The sequence below is a fragment of the Scardinius erythrophthalmus genome, assembly GCF_964197995.2.
Source record: "Scardinius erythrophthalmus genome assembly, chromosome: 12".
Classification (NCBI taxonomy): Eukaryota; Metazoa; Chordata; class Actinopteri; order Cypriniformes; family Leuciscidae; genus Scardinius; species Scardinius erythrophthalmus.
In genome coordinates, this window is record NC_138232.1 from 14,842,452 (window position 1) to 14,869,555 (window position 27,104).

The 27,104-nt window shown below is 37.4% G+C and overlaps 1 protein-coding gene across 1 annotated transcript in view; it reads right to left on the reverse strand.

The window, feature by feature from the left end:
- Positions 1-5,344: 5,344 nt before the first annotated feature.
- lrp8 (low density lipoprotein receptor-related protein 8, apolipoprotein e receptor) overlaps positions 5,345-27,104 on the reverse strand; it is a 160,572-nt gene continuing 138,812 nt past the window's right edge. The window contains exons 11-18 of the mRNA XM_081380488.1: positions 22,605-22,832; positions 21,344-21,462; positions 20,356-20,495; positions 16,640-16,781; positions 13,585-13,737; positions 12,987-13,373; positions 9,783-9,857; positions 5,345-5,763 (exon numbers count right to left, since the gene is read on the reverse strand). Coding sequence (XP_081236614.1) covers positions 5,465-5,763; positions 9,783-9,857; positions 12,987-13,373; positions 13,585-13,737; positions 16,640-16,781; positions 20,356-20,495; positions 21,344-21,462; positions 22,605-22,832 — 1,543 coding nt within the window. The 3' untranslated portion in view covers positions 5,345-5,464. The remainder of the gene's footprint in view (positions 5,764-9,782; positions 9,858-12,986; positions 13,374-13,584; positions 13,738-16,639; positions 16,782-20,355; positions 20,496-21,343; positions 21,463-22,604; positions 22,833-27,104) is intronic.

The following is a 27,104-nucleotide window of genomic DNA, read 5'->3' on the forward strand; positions in this document are numbered from 1 at the left end:
AAAAGATTTTTAACAATTTAATATATCAATATATAGATATTTATCAACAACTTGAATTTCATAGAAACGTGAGTGAGACCATTTTGGCATACAGTACAGATATTCCATGTAAGTATAATTTAGCTAACGTTAAAACACCCTCTCTATTCCCACCACCACCTCCAACCCACTGACACAGACACGAGAAAAGCAAACAAAACAAGACATTATTGGAAAATATACATGAACACAAACAAGGCACCAATAAATTAAACTAACCCTCTCTTTCACCACTGAGTGTAACCTATTAAATAGAATTACAATTTAATTTATCTATTAAATAAATGTACAAACACAAATTAAACACTATGTCTGCAATGTTTACGGTTAAAAAGCAAAAATAAAAAAATGTTACCAGTAGTAACAGAAAAAAAAAAATGATAACACTTTGGCAGATTATTAAGTTTTAGTAACAATCAAGTAGTAAAGAAATCCAGTGCTCTTGATTACAAATAAATCCATGTATGGTCTACACTCTTTTTCGTCCAGGAGACTAATATACACATCTTCTTTTTACAAGAAATGTTTAAAACCTTATCAAAAGTTTCGCTGTATGAAAACATATTTACAAATCATGATTCAGACTCATTCGACTGTAACGGTCATCCTTCCCCCATCCTATGTAATCATTTACACAGTGCAGAAGGCTTCTTGAAAAAGTTTGTGCAACAAACAGCGTACAAAATGTCTCCAAACAACTATGGAATGACCAGGACACACGTTTTCTTCAAATGACAGTAATGACATGCCCTCCTTCCCCCTCCCCTGAAATTTAACACCTACAAACCATACAAAAAATGAACAGTTCTTCAAGTAATATACATCATGTCAACATGATCTCATAGGGGGTCACAAAGAGAACAGACGGGAATGTTACCATGGGTGTGGAGGACCCGATTCATCCATTTACAGGTAGAGTCAGCGGTTCAGCTCTACAAGTCCACCAGACTAAGGAGCACTGTTCCAGGAGAGATTCCATTGGAAAAGAATGGTAGCCCTTTCGAAAGCAATGTCCTACTTGTTGGGCTGATGGGGATGACAGGTAGAGAGCGATGAAGAGGAGTTACAGACATCACGAATGTTAGTCACAGTGGAAGTGGGGTGAAGGAGCAGCGTGGCGAGTCCCTGCAGTGCTATAGGAAGGCAGGACTCGCCATTACATATGCATAGAGTAAGAATGATGGACAACGGTCACAAAGTACTGCTTGTTATCTACAAAGAGGCAGAAAATCCAAAGGGTCTAAAAGCCTGTTCTAGAACCTTCTGTGATCACACCATGCATGTATGTTTCAAAAATGTGTCCCACACATTCTAAATTATAATACGCTAAGAGATCAGTTGGTAGAAACCTTGAAAGCTAGAGAGCTCAAATGTAACAAAGTTTCTCATAAAAAGTTTTTTTTTTCCAGCTAACTCTAGAGCAGCACCTGATAACAACAATGGAAAATAAACAACGATTAAAACAGCCTAAGCTTATTTGCTAGTCTTAACCGTTCTTCCAGCTGGCCAACAAGCAAGTCTCCCAGCCTGACCAGCTGACATGTGCTCAAAACCCTTCTAAAACCAGTTTAGGCTGTTTTTCCTGGTCTATGTTGGTCTCCCAACATAGACCAGTTATGCTCCAGTTAGTTCAGCTGGTCGAAAAGCTCGTCTTCCAGTCTAAACCAGGTGGTAAGTGCATCTAAAAAATGCCTCTAAAACCAGCAAACCAGAGCTAATAAGACAAGCAAACTTGATTAAGCTGGTTTAAAGTTTTTGTTTTTCAGCAGAGTGCATCTGAAGAGACCAAACTGATAATGATCAAACAATAATTTATGACATGACATTTATGAAAAAGCACATTAAGCAGTTTGTTTACCCTGTATTGCTAGTCTGAGATTTTTGAATCAAAAACTAAAGTTCCACATTTTCAGAACAGTAATCAAAAATGTTATCGCTTCAATTAAACAAACAAAAAAAAAATCTATAAATCTATTTATTAGTTTTACCGTACTTTTCCATACTGTAAACACAGTTTGATATGAGGAATGATTGATAATCAGATAAACTATAATATTGATATCAGGCCTGTTATCTCCAATCATCACGTCTTCTAAAGCCCATCTGGCAGTCCACCGTATTCAGAGAACGAACAAGAAACTGCAGTTCTTTAATCCTCACAGACAAAAGCCTGAGCAACAAAACTCCCACACTGTCTCTATTCCTAATGGAAAACAGTGATTTAATGGAGGATTCTTTGAAATGTGGAGTGATGTTTTACAAGCGCTGCACATAAGATGCCTCATCACAGCAGAGAGGAGCAAAGGTGGCAGGAACAAAGAACCACTCCAGATGCGAGACCACCCACGTGCGGGCCAGAACCAAACATAAGCGTCTTAGGGACCCAGCAGTGCCTTTTGGAAGTCTCCAATTAAGGGCAACTCACATGACTAGTTCTTTAAAACTATGGGATCTAACGTCACACAGACACGTACGGTCATATGCCAAGCTTTAATCCCTGCAGAAAAATCCAGCCTAAGGTTTTTAGCTGGTTTAAATTGGTGTAGATGACGCTCAGATGGTCTTGATGCTTTCTCTAAAACAGTGGTTCACAACCAGAGGACAAGAGGCCCACAGCGAGTCTTAAATGAACTCAAATTAAGATATTTTAAAGTTCTTAATTAAAATCGCTAAAAATAAAGATGCACAACAATAAACTGACATTTTTTTTCAGTCTGGATTAGAGGGCCTTGGTGTGAAAAAGGTTAATAACCACTGCTTTAAATCCTTCAATCCCCTTTAAACAATTGAAATCGACTAGCCTAACTAGAACCAGCAAAAAAAAAAAAAAAACTGTGGCTGGTTTGATGGTTTTTATCAACAGGCATATCCAGGTGGATCAAAACCTGTTCTTTTTAAACATCTTTCCAATCAGTCAGTGTCCCTCTGACAGTGATACAGAAATAACCAAGTGCTCATTCATCACATGGAGAGAGTTTGTAGAGGAAGCCTATATTCAGGCACTCCTCATTTCCTGTGCCATGCGCTGAACAGATGACTGTTCGTCGGAGCAAAGCTTTGATCTACGACTCTGATCTATCACACCATTAAGCCACCCAATATGGCAGGCGGCGTCTTGTTGTCAGCATACTAAATGCTAAAGAGTTTTACCCCAGGCATGACGAATGTAGGGGCGGAAAAGACACGTTTGTGTTTGGGAGAGAGAGTGCGTGCGCGCGTGTTTTTGCATGTCTGAGAGGGAGCGATCTAGACTGTAGATATGAACAAACAGCATTTCAGCCATTATCAAACCCTGGCTACCGTATCTATTAGTGTGTTTGTGATAACAAACCACACAGATTGTAGAGATAACTGGTAATATTTTAGAAAAACTGATGACCTGAGCTGAAGTTTTGGAGATATAAACGTTTAGTTGGTCTTAGAAACTTGAGAAAAATGGAAGACCCAGTGCTGGTGAAATAAATAAATATGGAAATATATTGCCTCTCAAAGTAGGGAGGTGAAACCCTTCATTTCCAGATAGAGGCTGCAGATCTTTCAGAAGGGTCCAGTCTGAATTTGAGTGACCATGGAAGACATGAAGGAACAGTAGTCATGGCATTGGAAGTATTAGGAGGACAGGAAATTATTTACTTGTGGTATATTCTTTGTTTGCGAGATCAGGTGAATGCAAAACGGCTGCATAGCGGAATTTGGGTGTTTAATGTCTGCAAATATGAATTTTCCTCATCCCATCTCCTTTTTATTTCATATTTTACTTCTGTGTATCTCCAATGCTGACATGGTGGATTGCCCACAATTCTCTCCAACAGGTTTTGCCCTGTGACAGCCACAGTTCAGCTCAAACCAGCTTAACATGTAATAAAACTATTTCTAATTTAAGAAAATCTACAGCACGAGTGCAGCGGGAGAGCCAAAGAGTGTTAGAGACTACTGACATGATGAGCTATGAGGTTAGTCATCATTAAACAGCACAGCCTACTACTACTGACAAAGAGCAGGAATGATGCTAGTAGTTTAATCATAGAACTAGTGATTATTGCCCGACTGAGTGTTTATGGGCTGAAAGAGACACTACGAGAAGACAAACCCAGTTTGTGGCTCTCGGCTGTGGAGAGCAAGTGCTTTTGTGTCCTTTTGGCTCTCTGCGCCTTGCTGCGTTGTCTCGTGCGATCTCCTCGATGGAAGGAGAGATGGAGGACTAAAGGACGCATGGATTCGGGGATGGAGAAGGAGAGAGCAAGAGCGAGAATCGCCCTCAGGGGAATCCGTCATCATCAGGACCGAGCGCCACGCGCTGCGGAGAGCAGATAAAAAACAGTTACACGTGTTGAGAGAAAGAGCGAGAGAAATAAATACATAGAAAGCAACGAGAAAGCCCATGGAGAAGGAGACGCATCCGATATGCAGATCCCCCTACGCACACTGTGACGAGTGCGGCGTGTGGGGCGCTGGAGAGAATCCAGTTATGCCACTGGGGCGGCTCGCACTGTTGCTGCCACACGACTGATGTCTTTATCTCTGCTTGTGCTTGACATGTCGACTGTAGCACAGGAAGCGCAAAACACACTGTTATAATCCCTCCATCTGACTAACTCTTTACTATTAAAGCCCAGGCCACGTGAATATATGAATAAATCATTTCATTACCCAAATAAATATAACACCTAAACAGCAAAACACCGAAATAAATAAATACATTATAAAATATTAAAAGATTGTCCAGTCATTTAAGGTGCTCATTGCTCATCCCTAAAACAATTATACTAAATAAATAAAAAATTAAAAAAAAACAACTATGGGATAATGGGAGAGCACAATTTCAAAGCTTTCATACATGGAAAGCATTTAAAGCTTTACACACACAACACGGAAAAAACAACAAATACTATGGCTGCATCCAAAATCACATACTTCCCTACTATACAGCAGGTGAAAAACAGTATGCGAAGAGTAGTATGCCTGAAATGGCAGTATTCATAAAACAGCGAAAAGTGTGCATCAAAAGGCCATTATGAATGGCAGTGAAGCAAAGCAACTGACGCTAGTAGGTCATATAATAATAATAATAATAATAATAACGAGGCAAATGTAGCATGTCCAGATTAAATTCATACTACACACATTCATACTATATAGAAGGTATTTTTAACGGTCATGATGAAACTATTTATTTTATTTCAAAAAGTACCTACTTGGAGAGTATGTGATTTAGAACGCAGCCTATGGGAAACAAACAGACAACTAATTAAACTTCACATGGTAATCCGTACACAAATTAATTAAACATACATTTGGAATGAAAATGTGTGGTGAATTATGAGTATAAATATGAGTGAGAAAAGAGGCAGCATAATGCCCTCTCTTAAGGATTTTTGTCTTAGCCCCGCCCTCGTTTTTATCACTATTGCCTTCCTCCCTTTGTTCACTTTGCACTGGACAGCATAGGTGCCCCTGAGTACCAATGAGCTGCCGGGTCTGGGATACTGCCCCCCAGTGGCAGTGCTAGGTATGGCTGTCTGGCACTGCCACTCACTGGTGGGTAGACGTGGCCAATCTGCTCGCTGCGGCCGATGTGGATTTCGTCGTCGTCGTCCTCCGTGGTCTTGCGGTAAACGGGGTTATCGAAGTTCATGCTCTTGGTATTCCGTCTCCTCCAGTTGCGCCACACCAGGTAACCTCCGGTACACATCAGGCCGATGACCACTGTGGCAAGGATAGGAACTGCATGCGTTTAACACACAGCCAACACATATGGCAGGGGCGTTAACACAGCCAGGGGACACAGAGCGGCGCATAATGACACACACACACACATATACAAGCTCACACACTCAAACCTTAAGGTGCATCATGGCAGACCAGGGTCAAATGATTTTATTAAAATCCTTTCTAAAACAACAAATATGGGGAGAATAAGAAAAAGATGTATCAAAGCATTCCACAGATTCCTCAGATGATAGCAGTAGTGCACAAAATACACTATGCTCAAAAGAGCATATTTCTATCCTGCTCATAATATATCAGCAATATGCATATTGTGTGCTTTATGTGCATTTTCTGTATGCATGGAAGACAGTATAACATTTAATTAAAAAATGCTAAATAAATGTATGTATTATTAGGTTTTGGGTAAAATCAGGCATTTTTTAAATTTTTTTTTTACAAATTCTCAGTGAATAAATGTTGGTGTGCTTCATCTCAGAAAGAATTTGAATCTGAATGTGTTTATTTTCTATTGGGTTTGCAGTTCACTTCAAACCCAAGTTCAATTAAATTGAGTTTGGATAATCGATAATAACTGAATTAAACATGCAATGCAATGAGGATTAAGTATGCATACTGTTTCACATACAATAAAAAAGACAGTAAGCAATATGTGGTAGAAATTAAGGTGACAAAATACATTTATAATATTACAAAAGCTTTCTATTTCAAGTAAATGTTGTTATTTTGAACTTTCTATTCTTTACAGAATCCTTAAAAAAAACGTATCACTGTTTCCACAAAATTATTAAGCAGCGCAGATGTTTTTAAAACAGATAATAATAAGAAATGTTATTTTGTGCTGCAAATCTGCATATTCTACTGATTTCTGAAAGATCATGTGACACTGAAGAGAGTAATGGCTTCTAAAAATTCAGCTATGCCATCACAGAAATAAATTAGAGACTTCTCTCAAAAACACTGAAAAATCAAATAGACCCCAAACTTTTGAATGGTAGTATGCATAATTTAAGAAAAGTCTCATCATATCACTATCAAAAGAACTACTTTAAAAATAGCAGATATGTATATTTGAACTAGGGCTGCCAAAGACATACCTTTCCCATTCACTCACTCTCTCTCTCTCTCTCACACACACACACGCACACACAGGCTTAGTGGAATATGTGAAGGGGGTGCTCACATGCTGCTCATTAAGAAAGCAGGGGTCTAAGGGGACCAGGAGAAATCGAATTGGACTGTGTGTATGCACACACATGCCTACATGCGAATGTTTGGGGGGAGAGCATTGCTATTCAGGGTGAATTGATAACCATGTGTGGCTGGCAAACCCCTTCCCTAATTTAAAAGATCAGCCGTGGCTGCTCTGGTCCCCTGGAAGTTCACCCTAATTGCTCTTTTGTCTGAGGGGGCCGCAGAGACCTCCTCATGATGTGTTTTCCTCCATCACTCAGGTTCTATTGTCTGGCTATAAACACTTGGATTGCATTCGGTCTATGAATTACATCATTTTTTTTTCAAACTACTATAAAAGAAAGCATTTAGAACAAAGTTACAATTTTAAGATAAGAGGGGTGGACAAAGAGTGATCATAATTACATAATTTTTTTTTTAGAGGAAAGGTATTTCACTTAATGTCTTTCATTTGAATATAAGTACAGACAAGGTCATTTCAATCCCACTAAGCCACTCAACAGACACAGCTCAGACAATCAATGAAGCCCATCAGGTCCTTTTGACAGAGACTTTGAGATATATACATTTACATATACAGTACTTTATATACACATATACTGTTTAGTTCAATCAAACAGTCAAAAGGATGATGTATATAAACTAACTGAGAGAATGATCACAAAATCAAAATGCATGAGTGACACTAATATATAATGGCAAAAATAACCATTTATAAAGCACGAATTTCATAAAGAGCACAATTTTTTTTAAACACGTTGTAAAATACTGTCATTTATGAAATAAACCCTTTAATTTTAAGCTAAATCGACAGAATTTGTGGATGGAGTAATGTACAGTAAAGCTCTTACACAAAGTCTATGGGGTGAATAGGTACGGCACCGTGATACACCGTGATAAATTGTCAAAAAGACAATTTAGACTATAGTTAAAAATTCAAATAATATATTAACATTATGAAAGCAATGTTTAAAAAGTTTCATTGAATTTTCTTGCATAAAATGGACCTCATTACTAAAAAAAAAACTAATTTGGGGAAAATAATATTTAGGAGGATCCTTTATAGGCAATTTGAAAGAAAGGTTTATTTATATATTATTTATAATGACACTGAGTGACTATACAGGAATTTTTTTTATTGCTTCAAAAAAAGCAAAGTGCTTTGTTAAAAAAACAAAGACAAACGCTATTAACCCTTGTGTGGTGTTCATATTTTTGTTACTCAGCCAGTGTTCGTGGGTCTGGTGGACCCGCTGCATTTTTGGGTTTTTAATTCAACACAATCAAAAATGTTAAAAATGTTAAAATACTCAACAGATGTTTACTTCATCCCATTTACAAGCAATATAAACAGCATATATGGTCAATATTTTCTCTTTACCTTTGTTAGATCACATTTAAGAATTGCAACCTCGTGTGGGAATGGCAGGAGTAGAAGCACAAAACTCACTCTTGCACTCTTTCACACTTACACACAATCTCTCTCTCACACGCACGCACACACACACACACTCATGCAGACACATACACACACCCACAACACACATACCCACAACACACACACACACACACACACACACAACACACACACACACACACATACACATGCACATACACACACACACACACTCACTTGGATATGTGGTGTACGGTCACTCTCCATAGGCATAATGGTTTTTCTAATGTACAAACTGTATCATCTGTCCCCCTACACTAACCCTACCACTAAACCTACCAATCACAGAAAACTTTTGGCATTTTTTGAATTTCAAAAAACACCATTTAGTATGTTTTAGTATGAGGACACAGATGTCGTCATAAACCATGTTTACGTTGTAATACCCATGCCATTATACACATTTGTGTCCTCATAAACCATATACAAGAACATACACACACTAACAGCAGGCCCTGACAGGAGGAGGACAGAGTAAAGGTACACAGGACCTACAATTTCCACACTTTTATTAGCCCCGGGTCCAGTGGACCCGAACATCCTGTGTGTAATATAAATGTGTAGGGGGGGTGTACAGTGTGTTTTCATTAAAAATGTGTTCTGATATATATTCCTCACAGAAAATGAGCCAAGGCCAATGAGTCTCAGTTTGAAAAAATAATTAATTGTATCATTTTTCTTTTGATAAAAAATGAAAACGGGTCCAACAGACCCGAACACCATACAAGGGTTAAACAATTTTAAACCAATCTCAATAACTGTCATCAACTGTCGCACAATGTTGTTTCGAGGCAACAAGCAACTTCATTAAATTCTTTCAATAAAAAACTATTCAAATTCATACAAATAATTCATATCTAAATGCCTAAACTTGCTAAGATGCGTGTCCTTCACATGGTTTACCATGCCAGAATAAGAATTGACCACGTGTTGTAAGTAATGTGACCGTGAAAAAGCTTTTACTAGTTTATTCCAAGTAATCTCTTAGATAGATATTTATTATTAAGATAAGAGTTTTGTTTTATGAACTATGTGCTTGTAAAGTGAAGAAAATTGTGTTGCCACACTGATGTAACATCATGTAACTGTTTTAAGAGCTATACTGTACACACATTTTTCTTTGTTTAATAATTAGCGTAATTAGGAGTAATTAGCATGTTGTCGATAGCACTGAAGTTGTATTTAACCTGGAATTTTAAGATAAATGGAGCAGCAGCAAGTTTATAAATGGCTAGTTAAGACCACCATAAGTGTCTCCAAAGCAAGTAGTGCACATAAAGCTGAAGGCAAAAGCTGTGTATCTACAGGGTGAACAAGGCTGAATTCAAAATGCTGTATAAAATGCTTGGTTAACTTTAAAACTCACCTATTGGAATGACAATACCCAGAACCGCAACAGTTATATTGCTACCAAGGAGGAAGTGATCATTTCCACTGCCAGCTGCAATAGAGAGAGAAAGAAGAGAGAAAGAGACAGATGGGCAACAACAGAGAAACACTTTATTAACTTTCCATTTAATCACAAGATCATAACAGATCGTGTCATCTGTCCACATTTATTGAGACTTGAGTAAATTATGACTGAATTTTCTATTCCTTTATAGCATCAAAATAAATACTGACTCAGGTACAGTATTTTATCACAACCATTTTAATTTAGATGAATCTTCTGCAGTTTGTATAATAAAGTGACCATTTACCTTGATATCTTGCTCAAGGCCATATATTGCTATTCATATACCACTTTGCTTTACGCTGTTGCTTGCCCTCTTAAGGTTTCCACCGAATAAATCCCACCTCAATCTCACTATTAGCACAAGCCCCTCCATTAGCTACAGCAATTAATAGTGTCTGATAATGGAGTCTGAGCTGAGAGATTAAGAGGACTAGATGGTACATCACTGGCATACAGATACAGACAACATAGCCTGAGGGCAAAACAAAAAAAAAAGGGCTTGGAAAATCGGTACGAAACAAAAGGAATGCAGTATAGACAGTAATGATTGCAAATAAAGGGAAAGGCAATGAAGAAAACATATTGTCAGAAATGGACTCTTAATGCTACAGTGAGCATGTTATTTATGGGATACCGCTGACATGTGGGTTTCTATGGCAACACTTCATTTGAATAATCTGCTTCTGTTTCCATATAATGTATAGTTCCTGTTTAAGTGGATTGTTTTTTGTTTCTCTTAAAAGAGCATTGAAATTCCCTTCATGATAAACAATTTATCAAATCAAACAAAAGCATTAATCAGAGCCATATGTCTGAAAAGATGAGGCAGTGTCTCCAAACCCACAGACAAGCTCATTAATGTGGAAATGATTTTAGTATAAGCAATTCACCTGTAACAGGTGATACTGACAAAATCCATTATGAGCAGTGAATACTGCTAACACACTTCGTACATTTACAACCCATGATTTGATGATAATGTTTTTGCAATATGTGATATATTTCACAAAATACTACATTTAGCTGGTGTGTTTGCCACTTAAATGGCTGTTTGCAGATACATTCACAAGGACGGCAAGATTTTGAAAATGTTTTCAAAGTCTTAAGCTCACCAAAGCTGCATTAATTTAATAAAAAATACAATAAAAACTAACATTCTGAAATAATTTTACAAGAAAAAAAAACAGTTTTCTATTTTAATATATCTGAAAATGTAATATATTTATATGATGGCAATGCTCAATTTTTTATCAATGTTGAAGATGGTTGTTCTGCGTAATATTTTTGTGGAAACGTATTTACTGTCACTTTTGATCATTTTAATGCATCCTTGCTGAATAAAAGCATTTCTTCCAAAAAAAAAGAAATATCCCCAAACTTTTAAACAATAGTGTTTTTTTTTGTTGCCCTATTTGGAGAATTCTCTCTGAATCTACAGACCAGTCTTTGTTTTTATTAGCAAGCAGCCATAAAAGGCAGAACATGTGCTGACATAATTCATCACTACCTCAGTGCAGCAATTTACAGGTTTTATCTAATGGAGAGTTTCACCACTTCTGCCGTGTAATATGCTGGTGGTCATAAAATATGCAAGAACCAAATTTATGGTTAGCATCAAGAATGGCTGCTTCTGCGCTTTGATTGTGGGCTGGGGGTAAAAGGTGACTAAAATGGTTGTTTTCCTATCTTTCTTGACAAAGGCTTGACAGACAACAAACTTGTGAAGGATTTCATGGATGTAGATCCTATTACTGAAGTCACTAATGGCCTTTTCCTGCTGCGTCCAGGTGGCCGTGTACCTGAGCGTCCCCACACATCGCCCAGTGGCTGTGGGGGGTGAGAGAGAAACACTGACTGTGGAGAGGAACAAGGCTGAGGGCAATGTTCATCAGTCAGGGCTGGCTGCTCTAATTCAGCTCAGACACACACTGGGACCCTGGGTGACTACTGCTGCCTCATCTATCACTCTCAAGTGGCCCGGCGATGGTCGGCAAGCAAATTCCACCACACATTAACTTTCACAGACTCTGAGGATTACTGTATAAGTACTGTACGAGAGCATTTATATGAGCTTCATGCCTTCAGCTGAATATCAGCAGTGCTGAAGTTCAGTACAACAACACGTTCATGTGATATTGGTTTTATACAACAGTCCTATGAATATTTACATAAGGGTTAATATATGCTACCGTTTCAAAAGTTTGGGGTCGGTAAGAGTTTTTAAATGTTTTTTAAAGTCTCTTAAGCTCACCAAGGTGGCATTTACTTGATCAAAATACAGTAAAAACAGTAATAATCTAAAATAGTATTATAATTTAAAATAACTGTTTTCTATTTTAATATATTTTTAAACTGTAATTTATTACTGTGATGGCAAAGCTGAATTTTCCACAGTTTTCAGTCTCACATGATCCTTCAGTATATTGGAATGATTTCTGATTTGATGATCCAATATTCTGATTTGATATCCTTATTATTATCAATGTTCAAAATATTCTGCTTAATATTTTTTGAAAACTGTGATTTTTTTTTAGGATGCTTTGATGAATAGAAGGTTCAACACAACATTTGAAATATTTTACTCTCATTTTTGATCAGTTTATTTCTTGATAAATAAAAGCAAATAAAAGCATTCATTAAAAAAAGCCCTGACCCCAAACTTTTGATGATTTCATATGATTTTGAAAAACATTTATACCATTTTTATTACACCTCAAATTCAATAAAATGTTTTCAAAAGGTTGTAAAATATATATTTTTAAACATGTAAAGTATTTTTTAATAATAAATTCATTACATTTTTGGGGAGCTGAATGAATCACATGACATTTTGCAACCTGGAATACCCTTTCCTTGTCTTAAAAAATATCAAATGATCTGATATTTTGAAACATATTGATCTATACACACAATCATTAGGCTTTGCCTAATGTCGCTATGATATAATTTCCCATTTTATGCATAAAAATGAAAAGCATGCTCATCACAGTAGAGGTGTACTCAAGTCATTGTATGATTTGCACTGTAATATAATTTTGAATCAAAACTATTCAAAACAGACAAAACAAGCATCACGTCACTGACTCATAACGCAAAACAGAAGCTCAAACTCACCTCGATGAGAGAGATTGGCATTGGCCCCTTGTATGCTGTTGCCGTGGGCAATGGTTGTAGATGTCTGCCTGTGATCTGCTGTCGTCTGAGTGGAGGTTGGCTGTTTCCATGGCGCTGTAGTGCTGGGCTGAGTGGTCACAGTTGTTGAAGTGGCCGTGGAGTGTGTGGTAGTGGAACGATGTGTTCTGGAATGAGTGGATGTGCTGGGGCTGCTGGTGGTTGTACTTGATACTGTCGTTGTAGGTGTAGTTGTAGTGATTGTACTGGTGGTTGTAAGTGCACTGGTGCTTGTAGTTGGAGCGGTGGTTGTAGGGGTCACAGAAGTAGAAGGTTCTGGTGGTGTTGTTGTAGTGGTTGTACTTACAGCAGTTGTTGTTTTGGGTTTGACTACAACAAACAAAATAGATATGATGGAAAATTCAGATTTTTGCTTCCTAGAAACAACGGAAGTTGAAACTTCCTGTAATCTCCTCAGTCTGTCTAAATCACAACATTCAACTCTCAAAATCTACTCATAATCATGAATCATTAGATGCTTGTTTCTTCAAAGTGTGTACTAGTATGTGAAAACTTGACCAAGGGCTCTGTATTTTGTTACCTGTCACACAGCGGCGCATGTCCGGGCCCAGTTCCATGCTGTCGGGGCAGGCACATGTGTACTTAGGCGAGTGGTCTGTGATCTGAGGAGCTCTGAGGCACAGGTACTCACAGCCTCCATTGGGCAAACTTCCCATGTTGCATGTGTCTGGAGCTACAGAGGAAAAACTCATTTAATTCTGATGTATTATCCTCTGGGATGGTTGCATAGTAGTACTGTATATGAGCACAGACATTAACATATTAGCATGAGACTATTAAGATGCATTCACATTGACAAAACACTGGAAGTGAAAGTTGTACCACATGAGGTTTGGAAATAAATAGTAGAGGGTTCAGTGTATTTATTCAGCTTAATTTAACCACAAAATTGGTTTCTATGCAGTTGTTCATGGGTATAAATTGGATATGGATATTAATCACTTCATTCATGTGTTTTTAGTATGACAAATTGCATAAATTTAAACATACACTCCCGTTCAAAAGCTTGAGTCAGTAAGATTTGTATTACTTAATTATTATATTCATCAAGGATGCATTAAATTGATCAAACGTGACAGTAAAGACATTTGTAATGTTACAAAAGTTTTATTTTAAATAAATGAGGTTCTTTTGAACTTCTATAATCATCAAAGGATCCTGTAAAACAAAATTATTTTGACAGCACAACAGTTGTTAACATTGAAAATAAGAAGAAATGTCACCAAATCAAATCAGCATGTTAAAATTGCTGATCGTTCATGTCATGTCGTAATTACCGTAATTATGAGAGGACAACATATGCCAATATGACTCTGCAGCAGTCACGTGTTACAAGTCGAAGCTCTTGGAAAAATCCCAGTTTATAAGTTATATTTCATCTTAATTCTAATATTATATCTACTTTTTTTTATTTACATTGATATAATGAACAATGTGTAGGGGACCTATGAAGTGAACAGCTTTAGATATTTGAGGCGATGTAGAGACAAAGACTGTTGACAAAGCAGCAAAGTTAAGAAGAGTTTAATTTAACGCAAATAAACACCACAATTAATATACCCTAGTAGAGATTTATATGTAAAATGCAACATTAACAACAGTCAATAATCATGCATTTCTACTGTAATGTGTATAGAAGCCTACAGTGTGTGCAAACATGGACAAATCATTAATTAGTTGGCTTGAGTCATATTTGCACTTAAACGTCAATAAAAAAGATAAAAGAGATATGCATGTATGTGTCTTGTGGGTTGATAAAAGGATAGATTCAATACAAATACATTAAAATAACAGAAATTTATTTTCTTTTGATGTTGTCTTCATTTGAACAAATACAGCAATGCATGGAAATCCATATGAAAGTTTGTTTAGCTCTACAAACACAACTCCGAAAGCTTTTTTATTCAATAATGTTTAATGCCTATCTCTTCCTTAAGAAACATTTTCATAAAATCAAGTTTTGCAGGCATGCATAGCTGATTAATATTTCACACAGAGGCACTTGAGTTAAAAAAGCAGTTGGATTCCATTCTCATCATTTCTCGTTCAGCATAAGTGTGTTTTCCTGCTTTCGTTTGCATTTTCAGAGCAACACATTTAATTCCTTGATTTAGATTTAAATAGCACTTCTCATTTATTAATGTAAGGAGTCTGTAAATTGGCTCTTCTGCTGGCACGCTGCATGTGGTCCATTTGTGATAAAAGGATGAAAACAAAGAATCCAAATCTGCACACACACACATGCACGCAAACAGCCTCTTTAATTTTTTCTGCCTGTCTCTAGAATAACAATTCACCATAAATATGCTATTCAATGATAGGACCACTATTACTAGGGGAAAAAAAGAGTCAGCAAAGATTTGCCTCTCATCATTATAACAATGCTAAAAAGGTGACACTGTGAAAAGAATACGGTTCAAGCATTGTTTCTATTAGCTCCTCAGAGGCATTAGCTGAATTAAGCAGGCGTTTTTGCCACTGTACCTAAAATGGCCTCTGTACATGTGAAATGAGCAGTGGCATAACTCTGTTTTAAAAAGTGGGTGAGACAGGAATGTGTGTGTGTGTGTGTGTGTGTGTTAGGACAATGCTATATCAGCTATGTAAAATAACAATTGCTGAAAAAAATAACATTACGATGTCCAGAAATCCAGAAATGTTTTAATGTGATAGTTTAGTTCTTAGATCTATTGTATATAAAATATATTGTTAGTCCCGAGATTCCTCAAGTTAGTGAATAAATAGGCTTCATAGATCCGTGATTAGCATTTGTATTCCCTAATGGTCTGGTGGTAAAACTTTTGTTAAAAGTAAAAAATTAGTTTTGTCAGAGGTTCAAGTTCTAATCCGCCCTCATATATATTTTTTCTCTCCTCATTTAAATCAAAGATGTTCATCAATGATTGTATATCAAGAGCATGGACATGTTTGTGTGCATTTTGTTTTGTGATTTCACTGGAAAGAATAGGCAGTCTCAGCATTAAGCGATAGACTGACATGCTCGTCTGTGTGAAGACTGCGCACGAGCCAAAAGAGAACTTTCCGGCACTGATAACATTGGCAACCACCATTCAGCATGACTTCAAAAACAACACATTCCAGCGCCAGATTGCCTCTTATTTAAGAAAATATTCTTATTTTTAACACAAATGAATGTCAACTGGATATGTTTCATTAGCAGTACATCCATGCAGCGACATGTTTCAAAAAAGTGGTCTTTTAAATTATCATAGTCATATCTTAATCAGTCAAATTCAAAGGCATTTCCTGGAATCTGTTTATTTATTACTGCGCAGCAAGTTAAGGTTAGGGGACTCAACCGACGCTGATGAGGAGACGCGCTAGAGTATATATATTATTGAACGAGGATGTCGATTGTAGACGAGACCCAGATACAGATAAACTAACATCGACTGTAGACGTTTGGGGACGTCGATTGTCGACGAGACCCAGGAACAGGTAAACTAGCGTCGACTGTAGGCGTTCGGGGACGTCGATTGTAGATGAGACCCAGGTAGACTTAAGTCTAAGAAAAATCTACCACAGCATCTACCTGCATTTCACTTATTTCTCACCTTTAGGCTGCTGGAGCTCGTGGAACACCACCACATCCAGCGGGTTGTTGAGATGCTGAGCCAGCATTGCCACATCATGCCCTGTCAGTCGATTCACACTGTAGATGGCCTCATCCTCCAAGTCTGTCCAGTAAACCCGGTCCTGTAGAAACATACAGAATGTGAATTATGCACAAGCAGGAGCAATTGCAGTCCTCTAGTTCAAACATTACAGCATGGGACTAGCAATGAAGATGGGTTCGATTCCAAGGGAATGCATGCACTGATAAAATGTATATCTTGAATACAAGTTGCTTTGGATAAAAGCATGGATAAAGGAATAAATGCAAATAAATAAATAATACTAAAAATGAATTTATTGACTCCTTTCTTGTTTGTTATGCGGCAAATCGCTGGACTGCGAGACCAGGGCTGTATTTTTTGACCGCCTACTCCCACCCGCAGTAAAGGTAAAACCACCCGCTACCGTGAGATTTGCACTGGGTTTCGATTCAGCCCTCTAATACCAATACACAGGACACAAAAGACACTTGGATAGAATGAATCAAAAGCAGGTGTGTTTGGTTGGTCATGTATTTATGTATGCAATACACCAAAAAGGAGAGAAAGGGAGGAAGATGACAATGAAGATAGAGGCTCCTGTGCCTTTTCATCAGGCTAATTAAAGCTCGCAGCTCTATCTCTCCTTTGTATCTACACCTACATGAGCCGGAAAGCACGCGCTCGACTATCTGACAATACCACTTTCAACATTCTCCCCTTCTCCATCTGCCTCCCTCCTCTAAACAGTCCTTATCAGCTGCGACAGAAAAATTCCAAATGTGCATGGTGAGATGGGGCTGTTACTATGACAACCTGACATTCATCTCCTTTTCAAACGGACGCGGAAATGGATGAGGAAGTTCGGAACGGGGTGTTCTTGGGGTAACAAAAGAAAAAGAGGGGAGGGCGCAAAAAAAGAAGATGGAGCGGACTGAGCATGCCCAAGAGATCGTCTGGCTCCGAGTATTAGAGGATGTTTACAGAGCTGTGCTTTTTTGGAAAGGTCAGGCTGCTGGATCCCAGTGGAGCTCCATCAGGTGCTTCTGCTGGTGGCAGCTGATCAGTAGGACTCCTTAACCTGGACAAGACAGCATTCAAATTCTGCCGCATTGCAGCCCTCATCTAATGCATGGGCAACGAGGCCACCATATCTGATCTAGATAACTGCTTTAATCTATGACACAAAAGGCTGGCTTCTAATGTCTACGTCTGAAATTTGTACTCCTTGAGTGTGGGGAGCATCTTTATTAAAACCTTTCATCATAGTATTCGCTTCATTTGGGAAGAAGCAACTATCCCTGTGGGATTGGATTTGTCTTGACATTTTCAATGCTGCCCACTAACCAATGAAATAATTTGAAAGCTGGTGTAGAGATATTGGTCTGTTTTATGAGACAGGGCAATGTAAAGGTCACACATTGTCTGAAAAGGTGACTGAAAAATGGAGTAAATTTCGTATATGCAATTTAAGGTCTGCGGTGTCGGAAGCCAATATGTGGGGTCCAGTATTGTCTTGTTTAAGTTACTAAAATAAATGAACTTAGTTTGCTAAAACCCTCTATCATAGTTCTCATATCACATTCTCACTTATGTTTATCTGAATTATTTAACTATTTTTTAAATAAATACATGCAAAATAAAATACACTACCGTTTAAAAGTTTGACAACTGCTAGATTTCTTAAATGTTTTTGAAAGAAGTCTCTTATCCTCTCCAGGGCTGCATTTATTTGATCAAAAATACAGTAAAAATAGTAATTCTGTTATACATTATTACAATTATAAATTACCGTTTTCTATTTTAATATATTTGAAATGTGATGGGAAAGCTGAATTTTCAACGGTCATTACTCCACATGATCGTTTAGAACGTTTAGAAATCATTCTAATACACTGATTTAGTGCTCAAGAAACATTTCTTATTAGTATCTACATTATTAAGCTACAGCTGTTAAGCAGCACAGCTGTTTTAACATTGGTAATAATAAGAAATGTTTCTTGAGCACCAAATCAGTGTATTTTCCAGAATTCTTTGTTGAATAGAAAGTTCAGAAGAAAGACAGTGACTTTCACATTGTAACTAAAAATAGTAAATAAATATATTTTTTGTAACAATGTGAAAGTCTTTACTGTCACTTTTGATCAATTTAATGTGTTCTTGCAGAATAAAAGTATTAATTTCTTTCAAAAAGCTTACTGACCACAACCTTTTGAATGGTTGTGTATGTTCATGTAATAATTTTATACAATTAAATTATATATTAATATTATTATTTCATTAATGTTCTGTTCCTCACACAAAAATATGTACCCTAGAGACGTGGAAAATAGGGCACAATTTGTAATTAACACTTTTATGGGTGTTTCTCTGAATAATATTTTGAAGATGGGGTCAATGGGGGTCCATCAACTGTTTGGTTACCGACAAACTTCAAAATATCTTCTTTTGTGCTCCGTTGAAGAAAGAAATTCATACAGGTTTAGAACAACTTGAGGGTGAGTAAATGATGACAGAAATTACATTTTTGGGTCAACTATACCTTTTCTGTCATGACAACTCTCAGGAGATTGGTTTGGTAATAGAGATCAGCATGGTAATGGATATGGCAGTGTTAATGTATTTGGTCTTGGTGGAATAGATCTGCTACGCTGCTGCTGCTACAGAACAAGTACAGAGACTTACTACTGCCAATACATTCACAGACATTGCTGTAAGCATGTAAGACAGGCTGCTCCTGCTGCATATGTAACATACATGATTAAACCCCAGTAGCAGATCTATACAGGTGGAGCTGGGGAAGGTAGAGGGTTTCTGAAAGCACGCAGCAGACTGCTAACAGCAACACCCTAGCCTGGATGTCAGCAGAACTTAGCCCCGCCCACAACATTTTTAGGTCGGGAAGTTCGGTCTGGACTTGATCCGTTGTGGAGCTATTATGCCCAAACCAAAGCTGTTCGGACCAATCAAATTGTCAGGGCGGGCTTTATACAGATGATCAACAGTAACGTAATCATCCACGTCACCACGACAAATAAATCTGCTACTGGGGTTTAATCAATTAAGCTATCAACTACCAAAAGGAAATGTGTAGAAAATAAATGTAATTTGAGCTGGGAGGAACGAGAAATATCCCTATGCTCCGTTAGTACATCTACAAGAAACCCCAAAAGTTAGGGGAAGTTATTGGCTACAGTTGTCAGTTACAGTTTTGCAACTTCAACAGCCAAGTGGAGAACTTTAGGACCAGCCTCAAGGGTACTGCAGTAATGTAGCATTCATTTCTCATGTGCCCTGGACAAAAGTAAAAGGCCCCTTTTTCTAGGGCTAGGCCCCAGGTTTCCATCTTACTGAGTTGGCTCATCGACTGGCCTGATGAAGGGCATTAGGCTATCTATTGCTTGGGCTGGGTCCTGCCTTCAGGTATCAAAGGAGTTGCCAAAGTAAAAATTTAGTTTGCGTCTTTGGCTGGTGCCAAGCACCCACAGCCATCCATCTCTTGCCAGTGCTACTGTCTCACAGTGAGAACCTTGTTCTCCAATTACAGCCTGTGAGCAAAAAACATTTGTTTATGTGAAGCCAAACTAAGCATAGTAACATCTCAAGGCTTGTTTTTGTCAATGTCGCTCCATCTGTGCCTACATGAATGAGAATCACTATTTGATAAAGTTGCTTGCCTCAAAAAGAGTCAGGGCGAAGGGATGTCCCAGATGATCCATGGAGGACAGCAAAACTCTACGGTTGTCTCCATTCAGGTCCACACTGGATATCAGATGAAGCTTGGAATCGACCCAGTAGAGTCGTCTACTAGATAGATCTGGAAGATGAAAGAACTTTTATATGTAGTGTATATGTAGTGCTTTAATAATACAACAAATGCTTTTAATTTAATATGATTGGTCAAACGAAGCATTGAATAGTGGGTAGTATGTGAAGGGATAATTCATATTTCAGTTCATATTCTGTTATTTTTCATATATCAAGTAAAAATAAAGGCAGTTTGAAATGAAATGAAAGGCACAGCTGAAAGCACAATGAATAAAAAATACATAAAAAAAAAAACACAATGCGCTCCAAAATCTTACAGCAAGGCTACTTGCTCTTTTTTCCCATTAAAATGTATTTTGTTTCAATACATACAAAGCAATTCTCAATTCAACCTTTTTTGTCAATAACTTTTTTCTATCTATAACTGCTTTTTCAAATGGGTTTTATGTTAAGCGAGCTAGGGAAATAATGGCGATATTGACAGCATTGCTTGAGCAATTCCATTTAGTTTTTCCCAAACTGACGGGTGATTTATGAGGAACAATGAAGGTGAATGATTCAAAGCCCTGTTGGCCACAGGAGGCTGCTCTTCATTATTAACACTCTTTCTTCTCCTTCTGCCTCTGTGTTTGTTTGGTCTTTCTTGATCCTAATGTTTTTCTCTTTCTCCTCAGGTATTTTGGCTGGTGTCTTGTTATGATGGCAAACGCAGCTCTCTCATGTCTTGCTTTTTGGTATGGTACGCTTTGTTTTGCTTTCTGCTGTTTCTCTTTTATGTTTTGTTGTCTTTTCTGCTATTCTCTAGTGTGTGTTTCTCTACTTTGACTATATTTGAAGATGTGAATACATTTGTTGTGAACAGAGGAACTGAATTGCAAAACTTTCAAAAGGTTTTACCGAGCGCAATCCCATTGGGCCACTCGATCCTCTCTGAAACCAGAACCTGTCGATCCACCCCGTTCATTCCAGCTTTCTCAATCTTTGCCTGTGTTCCCCAATCCGACCAGTACATAAACCTGGGGGGTCAAAACAAACAAACAAACAAAACGTTCATGATCAGAATTACGGCCATATCTAGACCAGTGGTTCTCACCCTTTGCGGCCCCATGACTTCCATTTTTTTGTGATTTACTAGATAAGGATTAAGGATAATGGTTTTTAAAACTTTTTTTTCCTACTCAATACAATTTTGTAGAGCTTGGCATAACCAGAAAAAAATGATATAAAATGCCCATGAATTTATAGAATTTGATTAATTTACATATATTTTCCAGGTCTAGAAATCACACTTTTAAAATTAGGCTACCTCACATTTCCAGGTTTTCCAAGACTCGTTATTCAGAGAAAAGAAAATTAATTAAAAAAAGAAATATCTTGATTTTTAGTTGTCTTGTCTGATTTTAATGCTACTATTTTTGTCGAATTTATATAATTTTAAGGCTTCACCTTGAGGCTCCCTTAGGAGTATGCAAAATCTATTTCCCCTGCATTTTCAGAGCTAGTGGGAAAATCTGTGGAATACTGCAAAATGAATTTAAACGGTAAAAATGTGTAAAACGGTTGTTTACCTTTCTTATTGGAAACTGAAAATATTTAAATTAGCCAAAGGACTAGGGGATATGTGAATGACAGCTTTAAAACTCTACAAAAAACAGTAGAGCTTTCTAAGGAGCTTCCTGGGTTGGAGCCACAAAAGCTTCATGCTATCAAACAAATGAGATACAGTTGAGGGGAAAATTAGGGAGCTCCGATGGCCCATCACCTGCCAAAAATAGGATGAAGAGGTAAGTGTATGCTCATTAAAAAGAGTCAGTATATAGCTCTGGCCCTATAAGAGCGAAGTGGGCACTTTAACCACAGGCAACAATTAGTTGGTATGCTGACCAGCATGAGACTCATTTGCATGTTTTTCATGCTCTTCTTCTTCTGTAATATGGTGAAAAGAGCCCTGAGGGGAAAGATTCATCATGATGAACGTCAGTAAAAGAAGAAATTATACATACGAAGTGAAGGAACCTTTGGCAAAAATCTCGGTGTGTTGACAGATCATGCACATACATCCTATTAACATTATTCATTATAATTTAATGATTATTTAATGCAACATTCCCACTTTCGAGTCTGCCCGATTTTTACATTATAAACATTTTATTGTTACCCTTGTCTTGGATCAACGGCGATGGCACGTGGTTCGCCAAGATCTGTGTCGATCAACACCTTCCTCTTCTTGCCATCGCCAGTTGCGACAGAGATAGTTTTGTGTCCAGAGTCGGTCCAGTAGATGTTCTTATGGACCCAATCCATTGCTAAGCCCTCTGGAGAATGTAGCGCAGTGTCTATGAGTGTGATCTGCTGGGAAGTGTCGTTGGCTTTGTTGATGTATGCACTGAAGAGGAACAAACACACTGTTAATCTACATTCACAGCATTTTAAGCAGATGTTATGTATCTATCTATTCATAAACATTCACAAGGTATTTGACGCATCCGTCAGATTCATGGTGAATAAGCACACCATGAATATCTGGCACTCACAGCTGTTGTTTACATACACATACTGTAGGCAGCAAAGTGAAGCAACATCTGCATGTTTCTCAAAGAACAATTGTAGGACAAAATGGCTGACTCTTGTGATCTTTTCCTGTATACGAAAACTACAGTGATTTACAGTGAAGCAGATATGATTGCCTTTTGAAGCATGGTGAAATCTGATGTGACTGTGACTGATCTTATGATTCAGCACTCATGAAAAAGCGCCTCATGAGAAATATTTTTGGTGTCACCTGGGTCATTTGCTAAAAGGGATGCCATTTGAAAGCTCATATACTGTACATGTGTAAACAAGAACTAGCGAGTAGCTTGTGCCAATAGTGATATATATAAAAATAATAGCCTAATATTTTGTGTTTTTGGCTTGTCTCCGGACCTGTGTTTCCTCCTTCTCCTTGCTATACAAACAAGCATATTTTCACAAAAACACAATATGGAAATAAAAGATAGAATTTTGTCTGTAATCTTTGTATATACTATTCACAACAGTTCAAAAGTTTGGGGTCAGTAAGATTGTAGATGCATTAAATTGATCAAAAATGACAATAAAGACATTTGTAAACATTTCAAAAGATTTCTATTTCAATACTGTTTCCACAAACATATTAAGCAGCACAACTGTTTTCAATATTGAAAATAATAAGAAATGTTTCTTGAGCACCAAATAAGCATATTCAAATTATTTCTGAAGGATCATATCATGTGACACTGAAGACTGGATTAATGAATGACTGCTAACAATTCAGCTTTGCCATCACAGGAATACATTTTACATTTTAAAATAATTATATATAAAATATAGTTATTTCAAACTTTAATAATAATGATAAAAAATGACTGTATTTTTGGTCAAATAAATCCAGCCTTGGTGAGCATTAAAGACTTAGGGTTAGGGTTAGGGTTATGCAGTGTGTAATATAGCTGTTTGTGAGTGTAAACGTTCTGCAAAGTTGTTAAGTCGAAAGTGCACCCAAAAGAAATAATTGACTCTGAACCGCCTATTTTCTATTTCCTAGGGTTCTACGTACCTAGAAAATACATTTGCATAATGCACACCTATGTTGTATTTTGTCCACCCGCAAACAATTTGTCCAGCCCTCAAAGTTCATTTTACTGATCACAGCTTCTCAAATCAGTCTCAAATCTTCAAGACTTCAATGTGGGATTCACAAAATGTTTGCTCTTGAAAGATGGGCCAGTCCCCAGTTTATTCTGAGCTTGCTCCTCAGAATCCCAACCTCTAAGTATGAATAATTATTGATGTATTATTTTCTACCGGGTGTTTAAAATATGTAGTTTTGTGTTTTATATTGTTTAGGTCTCCGGCTAACTCACGTTATTACTGTCTTACTGAAATACTTCTGCTAATCATCTGTGGGCCACTATTACCTAAAACCTAAAACTGTGTCTTTTAATGCAGATTGTCTGTCATTCTTACTACTTTGAGTAAAGATAAAGGATGGAGCAAGATTTGTTTTACAAACGTTTGTTACATCAGTCATTCACATTAGCACCTGGCTAACGTATGCACCGTTATTGATACAGTTCCCACATGTGCACCGCAATAAATTAGAAATATACACATCGCTTTGTTGATGGACATACTCTTGTTAATGCTGATGGTGAGGAATTACAGTTGCATTATATCACAATGTACCTCAAACTGAGTAGCTTATCACTGGGAAACGTCCTGCGATGGAGGTTCGAGTTGAATAACTACTCCTTTCAATGTTTCATAATTGGACTCACACTCAGATTGATGTGGTAAAATCAACATCATCGTTGTCTTTACTGCTACAATCGCTGAGCTGTAGCCTCTGGATGGAGCTGAAGTTTATGGTAATGGACCTTTAGCTTAGTCATTTTATGTTTGACTTTAAGTAAATAATAAGCTTAAAAATCCTGTCAACTCTTTTACCATGTTGGTAGAAAATTGAAAACTGATTACTGGTAGAAATACCAGCATTAAAACTGTAGATTTGTCCAATAGAATGTTTAAACTCTTAAAACACTTACTTCAAATCTACAAAATATTTACTTTTAATATCAAAATGAAAAAGGAACCCATTTTATAGAATGACCCATCTTTCATTGGCAGTGAGGGGGTGCTTTGTGTTATAACCTGGTAATTTCCCATTTGCAGTCACCTAGAGCCCTTAACAGATACTGCCTCAACAGCCATCAAAATGGGCCCATCTCCCCTTATAAGACACAGGACTTTCAGTTTCTTTTTTCAGAGAGGATCTTAAGTGAATCACAAGGACAGAGGAAATAGAAGCCAGGGAACATTTCTATTGTGCTTTCGTTGGCTTGACTAGGAGCTCTATTAATAGGAACAGATTCCCTGGCCCCTTTCAAACACTGATGATTCACAAATGAGACAAAAAGAATAAAAAATAAAGTGTTCAGCACTTTAACAATGTGACTAAACAAGATGAGATGTTCAATATAATGTGATGTCAATCACTTAATTGCATGTTTATTTTTTCATATTCATTATAATGATAGTAAAAGGAGATAATTGAAAAAAATATATACTAGTACGGTCAATTATGGAACAAATTCAACAGCAACATTTTTAAAAGTACTATAAAACCATGTCCTTACCAGGCACAAGACAATAAATTACAGAGGAAATTTCAGTAAGAATAATGCCATCACAATGACAGCCATTCACATTTTTAATTTGTAATATTTTACTGATTAAATTTAACTGTAGGTGTGGCTACTCGGTACAACACAACAGAAATAATAAATGTCCTGTTGCTCACCACAACACTTAGTAACAAGTTAAAGTGAGTCAAACCATCTATCAAAGCGCAACCCACAGGGTGTTTTGTGTTCACGCAAGGATAAAACAATGATTTTCTTGATCTTATCTGTTTAAATAGCGGGGTTTGGGTTCCCTCTGACATCTTAATTACAGTAGAAGCCTTGCATCACATTAACCCAAAATGATGTTAATTGGAATGAATCTAAGCAATAAACAAAACATTAATCTATCAACCTTTATGCAGGTGAACCAAGACTCATCATTTAACAAAACACCTCAATAACCACATAACCCTCAAAATAGACAGATGCCGGATTCAAGTAATACTGTATTTACTGTGGATTCAAACAATGGCCCTTAAAATGTATTTGCCTCATTTGAGGTTTTAGCTGTCAACTGACATCTACACTGTTGCATCTTCACTGTAACTACTAATTCATGCCACTCTCCACCAGGGACATAATTAAACTCCCTGCAGACAAGCAGAAGTATTTCCATTCTTCTGAGGGGTTTATAAAGCGATAATGAACTGTCTTACGCCGTCCTAACACAAGCCCTCCTGAGGGGAGAGGGGATGAGTAATGGGACGCCTTATTGTGGGAGGTAAATTATGGGAAGCATATGGTGCGGTTGAAATGATTTAGAGATGATCCTAGAGGCTGATGTGACTCCGAGTGTTTCAGAAAGTGAGGCAGAGACTCGAGCATGACAGCCCAGCATGCACACTGGGACAGTAAAGGACAAACGCTGGTCCAGTTTTTCAGCTGCTGTTGTAACACAGGCAGGCTGTGACAGGCTGCTGTCCGACTGATAAGATGACTTTGTTAAATGGTTGCTCGAGCTTATTCAAGACCTCCCATAAGGAATTAGAATGTCCTTTCATCAGGACAAAAATGCCTAAGATAAGTGTTTTGTTATGAAGTAAGAGAAGTGGGAAATGACAGGAATGCTGCGATACAGTATTATCGTAAAGTTAGAACATGATACAATACACATTACCGTTCAAACGTTTGAGGTCGGTAATATTTTTTTTAATGTTTTGTCTCTTATGCACACCAAGGCTGCATTTATTTGATCAGAAAGGACAACATATTGAGAAATATTATATAATTAACAAGTAAATTGATCTGGTTCCGAGGATGCTTATGTCAGTGCATAACCCCCTTACATTTTCAGCACAAGACAGAGGAAACCCAAGAAAATGTCTGCATGAAAATGAGCATGCAAGCAATTTCCTGCACATCTTTCAATCCATGATGCTGGTTGCGGTGAGAAAATCTCCAGTAAGTCTATGGCAGCTGCTCTCATGAATTTAAATATCAGCCAGCTGAGAGGA